The sequence below is a fragment of the Pogoniulus pusillus genome, chromosome 10, assembly GCF_015220805.1.
Source record: "Pogoniulus pusillus isolate bPogPus1 chromosome 10, bPogPus1.pri, whole genome shotgun sequence".
NCBI classification, from domain to species: Eukaryota; Metazoa; Chordata; class Aves; order Piciformes; family Lybiidae; genus Pogoniulus; species Pogoniulus pusillus.
The window spans coordinates 27,457,799-27,473,770 of record NC_087273.1 but is presented as its reverse complement, the minus strand read 5'-3'; the positions used below and the strand labels follow the sequence as shown (position 1 = coordinate 27,473,770).

Below are 15,972 nucleotides of genomic sequence, written 5' to 3'. Positions count from 1 at the left end.
AGGGAAGAATGGAGGTTCAGCCAAGAGGTTAAGAAGCAAAGGTGAGGTTAGGGAGATGTAGCTCAGTCAGAAGCCAGGCAGAAAGTGCAGACAAAAATGGCCAAAGTGTTATCTAATATTTACATTCTTCTTCAGCGAGACTCTGAGGGAAGGAGACATCACCATTGTTTTCCTTTCACAGCCTATCATCTCGTTTTTCTCACCAAAACATTCTAGCTTGCTTCAAACTAGCACAACGGTGAAAATAACAGCAATAACTGGAGACTGTGACCACGATGTTACACCATGATCATCTTATGCCATGGCTATGATCAGTAATTCTCTCATGCTGGAAGCTTTTAATGATGTGTTTCAATGGGAGAAGGCAAGAATGATCACCCTCCTCATGCAAAAGCTATTCCTATGCTTCTGCAGAAGATTTATTCGTAAAAATGACTGTTGCTTATCTTTATCTTAAAAGCCTAGGTCATTACAAAACTCCTCATTCCATCCTCCTGCCAGGGGAGATATAGGCTGGATATTAGGAGGAAGCTCTTCACAGACAGAGTGATTTGCCATGCAATGGGCTGCCCAGGGAGGTGGTGGAGTCACTGTCTTTGAGGTGTTCAAGAAAAGACTGGATGAGGCACTTAATGCCATGGTCTAGTTGACTGGATAGGGCTGGGTGCTAGGTTGGACTGGATGATCTTGGAGGTCTCTTCCAACCTGGTTGATTCTATGATTCACTTCATTTTAGGCTACACCATCCAATTATCTGCTTATATTTCTTGGTTGTTTTTTTTTTTTAACAAGATGTTTTGGCTTACTGCACTAATCCTAATGATTTCTTTTGTTTTGTTTGTTTTCTGTCATTCAAAGACAACTCATGTCAAAGAAGATAATATCATTTGGCATACCACAATCAAGTATGTCTATGCAGACGTTAAAATGTGAGTTCCCAGGTCTTTTCTTTTTATTATACTTCCTCCACTATTTTGGGTTAGGATCTATTTTTGAAAACACTCTGCATGCACCCATGATTGGAACTTGTCCTTTTAATAAATTACTTGACAGAAGCTCTTCACATTACTCGTGATAACTGAAAAAACACAAAACTCATTTATTTCATGGGCATCTCAGTTGAAAAACATTAAGCACTAAAAGTGACTGCACAAAATAAAAGGCCATTCTGAGTCACTTTCCAGACTTGGAACAGATATGGCATTTATTTAAAACTAATAAAAATCCCACCTTTGTCAAACATTAATGTTTAAACAAATGCTGTAAGGAGTGTAAACAAATATTGTAAGGTTCAACTAAAGAGTCACTGCATTTTTGAACAAGGTGCTCCTTACGTCTTGTGGAAGCATTTCTTTTCAACTTCCCTTTGCAGCAAAATATGTCTGTTTTAAACCTATCCAATATTTTTTTAAGTGAGACTATTCTTCCATCCTATAATAAGCATGGAGAGTATAACAGCCTCATACAAAGTTACTTCCATTTGCATCCTATTTCCTCTAAACCTCAAGTTTTAGCTGGCTAGCTGCTATTTAATCTCTTCACACAAACCTATCTGCACCTTTCCCATCATCTTGTTGCATGAATAGTAAAGTTGCTGCTATTTCTATCTATGTGACAGACCTAACAAGTTATTTGATTTTATAACTAATTCATTAATAAAAGACATCTAATTGCAAATGAGTCAATAAAGGGAAATTAGTAAGTGGTGAAAGCATCAGAAACATCCTGAACAAAAGAAGTTAAACTCTCTCCTTGCTTACTTGCCATAAGAATGAAACCTAGAAACCTGTCTCTATTTTAGGTGCTGTTAGCTTTCAGATAAACAATAATATTATTTCAATTGACTTTAAATTATTTATTTTAACACTACTACAATTATATTAAGTTTTTTAAAATAAAATTGTTTTGGAAAATGGGTTGAACTGATGAAAGGTACATGTGCTAGTTTGAAGCTAGCTAGAATGTTTTGGTGAGGAGAACTAGATCATAGGCTGTGAAAGGAAAACAATGGTGATGTCCACTTCCCTCAGAGTCTCACAAAGGAGTTTGGGAGGAAGAAATGAAAACATTTAGATAACATTCTTGCCATTTTCTCACACACTCTGCCTTGGGCTTCTGACTGAGCTGCAGCTCCCTAACCTCACCTTCCACACACCTTTGCTTCTTAACCTCTTGGCTGAACCTCTGTTCTTCTTTAGGATTGGGGTAAGGTTGAGAGGGGCAGGGGGAAGGTGCAGGGGTGGTTGAGAGCCCCTCCTGGGGACTCAGGTTTCTGGGAGGGGAGTTGTGTTTCTGTATTACCTTTTACCTTGTATATTTCTGTATATAATTGTATATACTGTAAATATCTGACTTATATTGTGCTAGCTGTAAATAAATAGCTTCATTTATATTCCCAGAGCCGGCTGAGTCTAGTATGGTTAACTTCTAAAGTGTAGGGGGGGCAGGGAACACCCAAACCATCACAGTACAAAGTTACACTGCTGAAGAAATTCCATTAGTTTCCCATATTTGACCACACTGCATATGCATTCAGAAGACCACACAGCCATCAACTGATGAAGACTGCCTGGGAAGGTACTGAGCTCAGGAAAATGCTAATAAACATTTCAAAGGAGGAAGTGATGTATTCCACACCTCTTAAATTTAAAGAAAAAAAAAAAGAAAAAAGAAGATAACCTTCTGAATTTAATATATACATATTCTCCTTTTCGTGTGTGTGTGTTACAGCTTTAAGTTTGTTACGCCAATACAGTTTGCTAGCATCAAGCAAACAAGAAGATGGGATTAAAGACTCGGAATGAAGAATAAAGAAAACCAAATATCAGCATGAGGAATTTCCACAAGTTATATAAAAAACCTACAAACTTCTTATCAGCTCTCCAGGTGACTTCCCCCCGCCCCTCCCCATAACAGTTATTTCACAGAACCATAGGTTGGAAGAGACCTCCAGTCCAATCTATCACCCAGCCCTAGCCAGTCAACTAGACCATGGCACTAAGTGCCTCATCCAGGCTTTTCTTGAACACCTCCAGGGACGGCAACTCCACCACCTCCCTGGGCAGCTCATTCCAATGGCAAATCACTCTCTCTGGCAAGAACTCCCTCCTAACATCCTAACTTGAGACTGTGTCCCCTTGTTCTGTTGCTGGTTACCTGGCAGAAGAGACCAACTCCCACCTGGCTACAACCTCCCTTCAGGTAGTTGTAGACAGCAATGAGGTCACCCCTGAGCCTCCTCTTCTCCAGACTAAACAACCCCACCACCCTCCGCCTCTTTTCACAGGGTTTGTGTTCCAGACTCCTCACCAGCTTTGTTGCCCTTCTCTGGACACATTCCAGAACCTCAACATCTCTCTTGAATTGAGAGGCCCAGAACTGGACACGGTAATCAAGGTGTGGCCTGACCGGTGCTGAGTACAGGGGAAGAATAACCTCCCTTGTCCTACTGGCCACACTATTCCTGATACAGGCCAGGACACCATTGGCTGTCTTGTTTGAATGAAATAGCTTGGTTCTTTAACAATTTCTTCTCCAGGTAGCAAATCATTTAGGTCATGTTCCTGCAGAGGAACCACACAGTTTTAAGATTCTTGAAAGCTTCATTTTTACTATCTCAAGACCTTAACCATAATGGTCTCTTCTAAAATAAATGCTTTCAAATCTTTCATAAGAACTTAGCACTCCAGACGCTCTCCAGCCTGGGTTATGAGAGTCAGACTGATTATATTTAGGAATATTAATAATTAGCCAGTTTTGCATGTGCCACAAGGTGGAAGCTGCAGTGCTCACAACTGTTAGGCTACAGCTGAGCATTATTGCTGGGCATCTTCATTGCACCTTGGTATGAGACTCAGGCATTTGAAAGCCGCAAACGTGAGTATAAATCACACTGTGGCTTCAGCCCTGGAGAGCACAATTATCTTTAAGTAGACAGTTCTGTTGATTTCTGTGAACTACTCATGAACTGAAAATGAAGTACCTTCTATTTTTCATGGCAAACTGGGGATATAATGGATAATTACAACAAACAAAAATGTGTCACCTCAACTTAGGGCTTGAGCCTGCTTCTATTAACCATGGCAAAATCTCTATCGTGAGCACAGGCAGGACACAAAGAAAGAGTTAATATGTTTGAAGTATTCTTTTCTCATTTCTCTAAAATATTTTTTGACACATGTTTATAACTTTTAACTCATTCTTTAGAATGTGTGTAGCACTGGCACAGCTCTTGTGAAACCTAAGTGGCAATAACATTAGAGAATTGAACCCTGCTGTTCCCACATAAATTACATACAGTGGTTCTTCACATGCTGTGAGATCTCCTGTAGTGATTTCTTAATATATTTCAGAGCATTTTTTCAATGGTAGCGTAAAAGATATTACAATTGCTCCTGATTCTGTAATGGAGATTTAAACTTTGTCTGTTGTCTTACAGAAGAAAAGGCAAACTATTCTAAAAATATTACCTTAATAAATCTCTTGCAAAGCTGTGGTATATTTCCTTCAGTATATGAAATATTTTTGCTTTGAAGATCTATGCAACCTTGTAACTTCGGTCTCTACTACTTTTTTTTTCCTCTCAAGAAACGTCACTGACTAAAATAGAAGCTGATCAGGCTTCTGTTAAACTCAGTAACAGAACTGCCTCTGAATTAAACAGGAGTGAGAGCAGTCTCAGTCTCAGACTGCACGACAGTGAGAACAATTATGGAACTGATTACACAGTAAGGAAGATTAAAATTAACAGCTAAACAATTAAATGGGAAATAAACTAAAGAATACAAGTGAAATGAAAAAGGCCAGACTAAAAATACAAACAATGACTGTGGCTTCCAGAGACAAAATAGTGGATCAGAGGTCCAAATCCTCTTGCAGTTCACTAGGGCTGAGCCTCTGTCTCTTGCTTTTTTTAATCCTGGATGAAATTAAATAATTTGAGGAAAAGAATTAGGCAAATGAGGGGAAAAGCACCCAAGACCTATTGCAGTGCCTGAATAGCATATAGGGTACACAACACATCAACTAACCAAGTACCAAGTCTAGATGTTATTTGGTAGCACAGGACCCAGTCCAAGTGGCTCTTTTCCATAGTACACTAAGACAGCCACACCTTTGAGACAGCTGTGCTAGTTTGAGACAAACTGGAATACATTAGTGAGAGAAATTAGATTATAGGCTGTGAAAAGGAAACAATGGTGATGTCTACTTCACTCACAGGCTCTCTGAGATGTATAAAAACAAGAATATGAAACATAGATAAGACAGTGTGTGAGAGTCTCTATTGGAGCCTGTGTTTTTCCCCTGGGCTGCCTCTGTGTAATTAATCCTTCTGCTTTCTAACCCCCCTTGTCGATCCTCCAAACTCACCTTGCATGTAACAGAAACTCTGGGGAAAGGTAGAGGGGTGAAAAGAAGGTGGAAGGGTGGTTGGAAGCTCCTCCTGGGGACTCTGATTTCTGTGAGAGGTATTGTCTTTCTGTATTTCCTTTGACTTGTATATTTCTGTCTATAGCTGTATATATTGTAAATAGCTGCTCATATATTGTACTAAGCTGTGAATATAAAGCTTCATTCCTTAACTTCCATCTTGGATGAGTCTAGTCTGGGTGATTTCATAAGGGGGGTGGGGATGTGTGGGTAACTCCCAAACCATCACAGATGGCACTGCCTAGATATTTCTTTTTTAGTCCTCCCCTGAATGGTTAAATGGAGAAAACTTGAAGTGACAAGGGGAGAAAAAGTAGAAATAAATAAACAGACAAGATTCATACATCTTCTCCCTCTCCCTGCTTCATCTTCACAAGCAAAACCCTGCTTCTAGAGTTCCTCACAGCCAGCTCCACAACTTTGAGATTTCATAGAATCATAGAATCAACCAGCTTAGAAGAGAAGACCTCCAAGATCATCCAGTCCAATCTATCATCCAGCCCTAACCAATCAACTAGACCATGGCACTAAGTGCCCCATCCAGTCTTGAACACCTCCAGGTATGGTGACTGCACCACCTTCCTGGGCAGCCCATTCCAATGGCAAATCACTCTCTCTGTCAAGAACTTCCTCCTAACATCCAGCCTATACTTCCCCTGGCACAACTTGAGACTGTGTCCCCTTGTTCTATTGCTGGTTGCCTGGGAGAAGAGACCAACCCCCACCTGGCTACAACCTCCCTTCAGGTAGTTGTAGACAGCAATGAGGTCACCCCTGAGCCTCCTCTTCTCCAGGCTAAACAACCCCACCACCCTCCGCCTCTCCTCACAGGGTTTGTGTTCCAGGCCTCTCACCAGCTTTGTTGTCCTTCTCTGGACACGTTCCAGTACCTCAACATCTCTCTTGAATTGAGCAGTCCAGAACTGGACACAGGACTCAAGGTGTGGCCTGACCAGTGCTGAATACAGGCGAAGAATAACCTCCCTCGTCCTACTGGCCACACTGTTCCTGATACAGGCCAGGATGCCACTGGCTCTCCTGGCCACACTGCTGGCTCATGTTGAGCCTACTATCTACCAGTACCCCAGGGTCTCTCTCTGCCTAGCTGCTCTCCAGCCACTCTGAACTCAGCCTGTAGCGCTGCTTTGGCGTCTCCCACTATCACTCTACATCCTGGCCCCAACACTAGGAACCCATTCCATAACTTCTCACGCCTGGCTTTTCCTCCCTGCTCCTCCCTGCAGCCTCAGTTTTTCTGATGTGGTATTCAGGATGTCTCTCCACTTTTATAGCACCCTGCAGTCCTCACCTGGTGCAGGTTCAGTGTTTCCCAGAAGAATCATTGAATGATTAAAGTTGAAAAACACCTCAAAGTTCATCAAGTCCAACCACCAACCCACACCACTAAACATCACTCTGCCCACTATACCATGTCCCAAAGTACCATGCTTTTTGAACACCTCCAGGGGTGAAGGTGACTCCACCACTTCCCTGGGTAGCTTACTTCAACACCTCAGCACTCTTTCAGTAACAATTTTTTTCCTAATACCCAATCTAAACCTCCCTTGATACAGTTTGAGACCATTTCCTCTTGTCCTATCACTAGCTACTTGGAAGAAGGGACCAGCCCCACTTCACTACAATCTCCTTCCATGTAATTTACTGAGCAATATGGTCTCCCCTCAGCCTCCTCTTCTCAAGGCTTAACAACCATCACTCCCTCAGTCACTCCTTATAAACTTGCTCTCTAGACCAAGTGGTGCTTCACTGCCTTTTTTTGGACATGCTCCAGTAACTCGATGTCCTTCTTGTAGTCAGGGTCCCAAAACTGAACACAGTATTTGAGGTGCAGTCTCACCAGTGCCAAGTTCAGAGGGACAGTCACTACCCTACTCCTCATGCCATGCTATTCCCAATACAGGCCAAGATGCTTTTGGCCTTCTTGGCCACCTGAGCACACTGCTGGCTCATGTTCACGTGGCTGCCAACCAGCAGTCCTATGTCTTCTTCTGTCAGGCAGATTTCCATTCACTCTTCCTCCAGCCTGTACCATTGCATGGGGCTGTTGTGACCCAAGTGCAGTACTCAGCCCATGGCCTTGCTGAACTTCATATGACCGAGCTCTGCTCATTGATCTGGCTTGCCTAAATCCCTCTGCAAAGCCTTCCTACCTGCAAGCAGGTTGACACTCCTGCACAATTTGGTGTTCTCTGCAAACTTATCAAGGGAGCACTCAATCCTCTCATCAAGACCATTAACAACTACATTAAACAAGACTGGCCCAGTGGGAAACACTGCCTGTGACTGACTGCCAGCTGGGTTTAACTCCATTCCCCACAATTCTCTGGGCTCAGTTGTCCAGCCTGATTTTTACCTGGCAAAGAGTACACTTGCCAAAGCCATGAGCCACTAGGTTCTACAGAAGAATGCTTTGGGAGGCTTTGACTGTGTCAAAGGCTTTACTACAGTCCAGGTAGACAATATCCACAGCCTTTCCCTCATCCACTAGGCAGGTCACTGGGTCATAGAAGGTGCTCAGATTGGTCAAGCAGGACCTGCCTTTCACAAACCCATTCTGACTGGACCTGATCATCTGGCTGTCTTACACATGCCTTGGGAGCACGCCCATGATAAATTGCTCCATAATCCTGGTACCAAGCTCAGGCTGATGGGTCTCTAGTTCCCTGGATTCTCCTTCTGGCCCTTTTTATAGATGGGTATTGCATTGGCAAGCCTACAGCCATCTGGGACCTCCCCTGTTAGCCAGGACTGCTGGCAGATGCTGGACAGTGGCTCAGCAAGCTCCTCCACCAGCTCCCTCAGTACTCTTGGGTGGATAAAAGGTGCAATATTGTGCTAGTTTGAAGCTAGCTAGAGTGTTCTGGTGAAAAGAACTAGATTACAAGCTGTGAAAGAGAAATAATGGTGGTGTCTACTTCACTCATACGCTTGCTGAGAGGTATAAGAGCAAGAATCCAAACATAGATAATGTAGTCAGGAGTCGCTCTTTGTCTGGGCTGTGGGTTGCATTTCTCTCTAACCTCACTTTCTGTCTCTCTGATTAATTCACTCTGCTTCCTAAACCCCTGGTCAATCCTCCATTCTTCCTTGGGAGCCCCTCCTGGGGACTCAGGTTTCCAGGAGGGCTGTTGTATTTCTGTATTATCTTTTACATTTCTGTATATAACTGTAAATATCTGTTTGCATATTGTGCCAAGCTGTAAATATAAGCTTCATTCAATTTCCAGAGCCGGCTGAGTCTAGTCTGGGTGATTTCCAAAGTGTGGGACCCAGACTTCTGAATTGCTTTCGCATATAACAGGTTTTTCTTGCTTTGTAAATATTCAATAAAGCTGTGTGTTATTCAGGGGGTGGGCACATGAGATTAATCTGTCTTAGGTTGTAGTTATGTTTATGTATTAGTATACTGTTCATATATGTATAATAGTTAACAATACTTGTATTTTGTTTTCGTTTTCCCATTTTGGCTTAATGTGAGCCAGGGGGTGGAGTATGTCATGGAAGGTAGCAGAAGCCCTTAACAGGCCTCCCTGTTGTGAAAGTTATAGTGTCTCACATTAATGCCAAGAGCATCGCAAAACCAAAACAATCCTTCAGTCCCATGAGAAAGTCTCTCCCTAGTCGAGATAAAGGGCAAACAATGGCCACTGTTTTGGTTAGGGGGAATGGCAGTTCTCATGCCCGCTCCACACCTGGTGTGGGCTGAGCTTGGAGTGGTCTTAGAAGTTGTTTTGGTAAAAATTGTCCAATTATATGGGTTAATTATAATTTGTGCCAATCTGTAAGAATAACGTAAAATAGCCTGGACTGGTGGGATACACCTCTTTGAAAACATTACAAAAATGGTGTGCCTTCCTGGATTGGGAGCTTGCTGGTACCTGCTCCTACCTGCTCGCTCACTCGCTCGCTAGCCTGCCTGCCTCGCTCCTGCCCCGGTGACCTCTCACTCCTGATCGGCCCTGCCCGACGAGGGGCCCGCAGAGGCCTGAACCCGCTTGGGCCCGATCCTGACGAACAAAGGGACACCGCCCAAGCTTCTAATCCTGCTAATCTGAACCACTGAATTGTGAGTAAACCAAAGAAAGGACTCCTCACCTAAAGACTGAGTAACTGTAAAGACTCAAAAGAACTCTAAGGAAATCACAGACTCTCCTTTATTTGCTATTTTCTGAAATGTTATTCTACAACCTCAGATCAAAAGAATTCACGTGGGGAATTTAGTTTGGGAGGGGGATCTCCATGTTTGAGCAATAAATCACTTGAACTATACAAGTGAGCCTTCGTGTATTTTCCCCACAACCTCCCAAACTACCTTCTGTGACAGCAGGTAACACCCAAACCACCACCAATACAAACCATGGAGTCCCACCTTGCCTAGTAGTTTACTCGGATGGGTAGACATAATACTACAAAAAAAGGTCAGTACAAAAGAACAAAACCTGCCTTTCACGTTACACAGTATCACAGTATCACCAAGGCTGGAAGAGACCTCACAGATCATCAAGTCCAACCCTTTACCACAGAGCTCAAGGCTAGACCATGGCACCAAGTGCCACGTCCAACCTTGCCTTGAACAGCCCCAGGGACAGCGACTCCACCACCTCCCCGGGCAGCCCATTCCAGTGTCCAATGACTCTCTCAGTGAAGAACTTTCTCCTCACCTCCAGCCTAAATTTCCCCTGGCGCAGCCTGAGGCTGTGTCCTCTCTTTCTGGTGCTGGCCACCTGAGAGAAGAGAGCAACCTCCTCCTGGCCACAACCACCCCTCAGGTAGTTGTAGACAGCAGTAAGGTCACCCCTGACCCTCCTCTTCTCCAGGCTAAACAATCCCAGCTCCCTCAGCCTCTCCTCGTAGGGCTGTGCTCAAGGCCTCTCACCAGCCTCGTCGCCCTTCTCTGGACACGCTCAAGCATCTCAATGTCCCTCCTAAACTGGGGGGCCCAGAACTGAACACAGTACTCAAGGTGTGGTCTAACCAGTGCAGACTACAGGGGCAGAATGACCTCCCTGCTCCTGCTGACCACACCATTCCTGATGCAGGCCAGGATGCCACTGGCTCTCTTGGCCACCTGGGCACACTGCTGGCTCATGTTCAGGTGCCAGCCAGAACTGTTCACAATACATAATCAAGAAAAATATTAGCCAGAAAAGTCTAATTGCTTCTAAAGAAAGGGATACAATCGAAGGTCCCATTTTAAGGTATACCTAAGGTTCATAACATCACTGTTGCCATGAATACACATGTACTCAGAATATCTGATTGGGAAGAACTATGATATCATGGTAATCCTGAGATTAAAACCAAAGATAATACTCATTCTCTTTCTCTCTCTTCCCTGAAGCACTTTCTACTTTGGCACACATAAGCATTTAATGAAAAATTGCATTGCTTTTTCTTTGTAACCAACAAAGTTGCTATTAAGACATGATCTAACAGTTCTATATTGCACTGCCTACTTAGAATTCACTTAGCATAGTTTTAATTCTGTGTAATTGAAGTTTTACAATATGACACCTAATATCTAAATGTGACATGGAACCAAATAATGCCACATTTAGTATGATAAATTCTTACCACAAGAACACAGATTATTACCTATTTACATACACTTGATTACTTTTCCACACAAAATGGCTACACCAAGATAAAAACAAGTTAGTTTGGGAAGCAACTGCCCACTCTAGCACACAGTAAAACTTATATAATTTCAAAGGCTTATACAGTACTATAAAATACAAGTAATAAGTGGTTCTGTGTTTCAGCATATTGACTTACATATCACATCCTCCTACAACCAGTGCCTCAGAGTGGGAAATAGTTGTACAACTTATCAAGGAAGTCCTTTGAAATTTTCAAGTATTATTGATCTAATGTGGGATCATGTTTTGGTACCCTTGTGCTACTACAGCATAAAATATACACCACATGCAGATGAAGGTTTTAGAAAAGTTAAAAGACCAGAGACTATGAAGCATGTCATTCTCCAAACAAGGCTACAAACACTACGCTATAAAGGAAGCACACACAATACATTTGGCACTTTAATATCCATAATTTGGAAGCCATACTACCCCTCTTGGGTAGACTCAGGAGTATTTCAAGACCTCCTATAGGTATTGAAAAGAATTATCAGAAAATTACACATGGACCACATATAACATATCTAATTAAATGAACTTGCTGTTGTATATACACCACAGCTCTTGTCAGACATAATCATTTTTGAAGTACAGGAGACAGAGAGAGTGATTTCCCATTGGAATGGGCTGCCCAGGGAGGTGGAGTCACCATCCCTGGAGGTGTTCAAGAAAAGACTGGATGAGGCACTTAGTGCCATGGTCTGGTTGACTGGCTAGGGCTGGGTGCTAGGTTGGAGTGGATGATCTTGGAGGTCTCTTCCAACCTGGCTGATTCTATGATTACTTGGCTTAGAGAGGGGATAACACTTAATGACAGCTTTTTAGTTTTTCATGTGCTTATACAGGCCAAATAAAAAAATGTAGTTGCCTACAAAAAATTATTCCTCTTCATTCGCAGGGCTCTTCTCTGTGCTTGAAATGTACTTGTTACACCCACATTTTCAGCTCAGTGGCTTTTCATGATCATTCCCCATCATAGCTGGTCATTTTAAAGACTAAGCCACAGTCTTGTATAAAATGGGAATTTTATATCAACCTCTAATATGGCTAGAATGGGTAATCAAACCTGTACATTTGCAGGGAAACAGATAGAATCATAGAATCAACCAGGTTGGAAGAGACCTCCAAGATCATCCAGGCCAACCTATCACCCTGCCCTATCCAATCAACTAGACCATGGCACTAAGTGCCTCATCCAGGCTTTTCTTGAACACCCCCAGGGACGGTGCCTCCACCACCTCCCTGGGCAGCCCATTCCAATGGGAAATCACTCTCTCTGTCAAGAACTTCTTCCTAACATTCAGCCTATACCTACCCTGGCACAACTTGAGACTGTGTCCCCTTGTTCTATTGCTGGTTACCTGGGAGAAGAGGCCACCCCCCACCTGGCTACAATGCCCCTTCAGGTAGTTGTAGACAGCAATAAGGTCACCCCTGAGCCTCCTCTTCTCCAGGCTAAACAGGCCCAGCTCCCTCAGCCTCTCCTCATAGGATTTGTGCTCCAGAGAGATTTGCACCAGACTAATCCTATAAGAATCAGTATCTGTAAGTCATCCTTATGAAACTACTAAGCATATTATCCATATGGAGATATGGATATTTATGATGTGGGGCCACATGTACATGCACATGTGCATGACATGGAGCCAAATATACATGCTATACCCAGCATATGTTTTGGGGAGAAAGGAGGAGAGTTACTGAACAGAAAAATGTATTTGTCTCCCACATTTATTAATCTCCCAGTATTAATTCAGAGTTTTCTAGATACAAGGAAAATGCATTACCTCAGTCAATGGTGGCCATGCAATGAAGGTTTTTAATAGAAGCACAAACTATGAAAAAGTTATAATATAAAAACTGTTTTAATAAGCAGGAAGTTAAAAAGAAAATTCCTGATGCACTGCTTCAAAAGGTTTTCTTTAATCTTTCAGACTAGTAGTAGTCACTGACAGAGCTCACATTCATAAGCTACATCACAGAATCAACCAGGTTGGAAAAGACCTCTAGCATCATCAAGTCCAACCTATCACCTAACCCTTCTAATTAACTAAACCATGGCACTAAGTGCTTCATCCAACCTCCTTTTAAACACCTTCAGGAATGGCAACTCCACCACCTCCCTGGGCAGCCCATTCCAATGCCAATCATTAGAATTTCTTCCTAATGTCCAGCCCTGCCCTGGTGCAGTTTGAGACCGCATTCTCTCGTTCAGTAGCCATACACAGAAAAGCACAATCAGAAATGCTTTTGTACTGAATTGAAAACATGGGGAGAAATCTCACAGTATCTGCACTGTTAACATTTACCTATGTTTAAAAAAAAGAAAGAAATAAAAATAATCTCTATTTAAGGCACGTGTCAATTCTTCTTAACCACAGTTTGGCTTTAAGAACTCAGCATTTTCCCTCATACTTCTATTGGTCAGTTAAGCAAACCAGCTTGCTTACTCAAGCGCCTGCCCAGATCTTTACATCTACTGCAGATAGACAGAGACAACACGATGTGACAGGTAAAAATTGAAGGGAAAAAAAAAAGATAGAAGAAAATGGCCCTCACATTTTGTTGCATTTAGAATATGAGAGAAGGGCTTACATTTTCAGATGCAACTACAAGAAAATCGGAGAGCAGAAATGTTCTAGGTCACAAAAAGGCAGAGGATTTTGGATGTTGGTTCATTTTTTTGGAGATAAGACTGAGCTGTTTCACATTTAAAGAAAGCCTTAAATTTAATTTTATATAGCTAAATCTGGATGGAAACCTGTTAAGTACCTCTGGTTCCTACTTTCTTTCCTTCTGTTCAGTGGTGCTTGGCTCCTTCAAGAGGAGGTTTGGAGCCAAGTCGTACAATGGTTTACAGCCTGACAATGAAGTCAGGGACTGTGATTACAAGCCCCTCAAGGTTGAGCAGGCAGCAAAATCTCCTACCACTAGATTTTTCTGCAACAGAGGCTGAGAAAAGAATGGGGACTGATACCAACAAATGGCTTCCTAATTATACTTCTGCTCCATTAGAAGCCATTTCACCAAAAAAAAGAGCGTAATTGCTGGATAAAAAATAGATACTGGCATTTTCCACTTCCCCTGTGCATTCAGAGAGTTGTATAATAGTTCAGGATTGCTGCACAGGATCAGTCTTTTGAATTCCTTGAGGCACCTCTTTTTAAAAGCCGTATAGAGAATGGGCACTCTGGTTGCAGAAGACTGGGTATTCTTTCCTTCGGATTTCTTTTGCTGCTAATGTTTAGGTGTCTAAAATACAGCTGTGTCCAGGTCCAATTAAGGAAGCTAAGACTTTGCACAGAAGTATGTTCACATACGCTGTTTCTTCTAGTGTAACATAGTATGTACTAAAGATGTCTCCTGTGTTTTCAAAAGGCACAACTAAACAAGACACTTGATATTTCACTCCTGCAATGGTCCTAGTCAGCATGGAGGATTGCAGATTAAATATTAGGATGCATGTGCATCATCAACTAGCTTTAGGCATCCAACTTCTGTGCTTTGAACTGTTATTTAGAAGTCTCAGTGCTGTGAACTGCATTTTTATAGAGATCAGAAGAAGGATCAAAAGCATAGTGAGGATAAGTTCTGAGTAAGTCTGATATTCTTCAGCAATGTGTTAAGAATAGTTTTAGGATTTCTTTGAGGAGAATATATTTTATAAATGCAAATATTGTTTGCATTGGTTTTGGAAGGAATACCTTTAAAGTGAAGTTCTTTCCTTTTTGTTTAAATGGCCTCTATAAATCAGGCTGCATATTACTGTGAGCTATTAAGACATTACAAACTTCTAGGTGGACATATTTAATTTGGTTTCAGAGTTGCTTGTTTTGATTAAATCTGAATATATGGATCTAGCCTTGTGTAGCCTGGATATAGTAGTAGGAATCTTTGGAGGCTAAGCTAAAAAGGCTGCATAAAAACACCTGGACAAGCAGCAGTCACGAAGTCTAAAATAACATGAAATCTCTAAAAGAAACATAGTTATCATGTTAAAAATATAACCTTTAAAATAATCCACATCATACATATAATCTCAAAACAAGAAAGTACATCTACACATTTAATCTAAGGTTAAATCCCAATTCACTTGAATATTTCAGTAGTAGTCATAATAATAACAACATTAATTTACTATCAGTGATTATTAATAACATTAATAATTTAAAATGATGATGATACAGCTTTGTGCACGTTTCAGTATTTGGTGCCATAAAATAACTCAGGAAAGAACTAAGAGCATTATTTCAAATGAATTAAATGGAATGAGACATCCAACTATCAAACTTTCCTGCTTGCATTTAATGTAAAGCTTTCTGAGAAGACTATCTTCAACTAGAATATATGGAATTACTTACTGTGCAAAGTGTCTCAAATGTCTTTTCGGAGACAAAGGATCCATCAAGACCAAAAAGAAAAATAGATGCGTAAGAAAGCATCCCTCCAAGGATAATGAGGTTGTTCATGTACGGACTGGACATCTTTATTAGTCTATGGACAAAAGGTGACAGTGCATTAAAGAAGAAAAGATTACTGCTAGGCTACTAGAGCAATAATGAGGATTTTTCTTCATAACCAAGCATACAGATAACTTTATTGTAGAATTCCATGAAGTCTATAGGCATGCACTCTGTTTTCTGTTTTATAAAGTCTAGCACTGTTTCAGGTGTTCAAATGCTTATTTAAAAGACTTCCTGGTTTACCAATGGCTTAATTATCTAAAGTTAATGTTCATAGCAGGCAGTCAAATATAAATGTAAAAAAATTACACTTTCCAAACAGTGGAAAGGAACTTGTCTTATCAAATAGACAATCTTTTTCAGTGTGAATATATTACACAGTGGTTTCATTTAAACAGTTTTAAATATCATCTTCCCAC

At 41.6% G+C, this 15,972-nt stretch overlaps 1 protein-coding gene across 1 annotated transcript in view; it reads right to left on the bottom strand.

The window, feature by feature from the left end:
* Nucleotides 1-15,972, bottom strand: part of GABBR2 (gamma-aminobutyric acid type B receptor subunit 2) — a 662,133-nt gene that overhangs the window by 223,411 nt on the left and 422,750 nt on the right. The window contains exon 11 of the mRNA XM_064150058.1: nt 15,452-15,584. Coding sequence (XP_064006128.1) covers nt 15,452-15,584 — 133 coding nt within the window. The remainder of the gene's footprint in view (nt 1-15,451; nt 15,585-15,972) is intronic.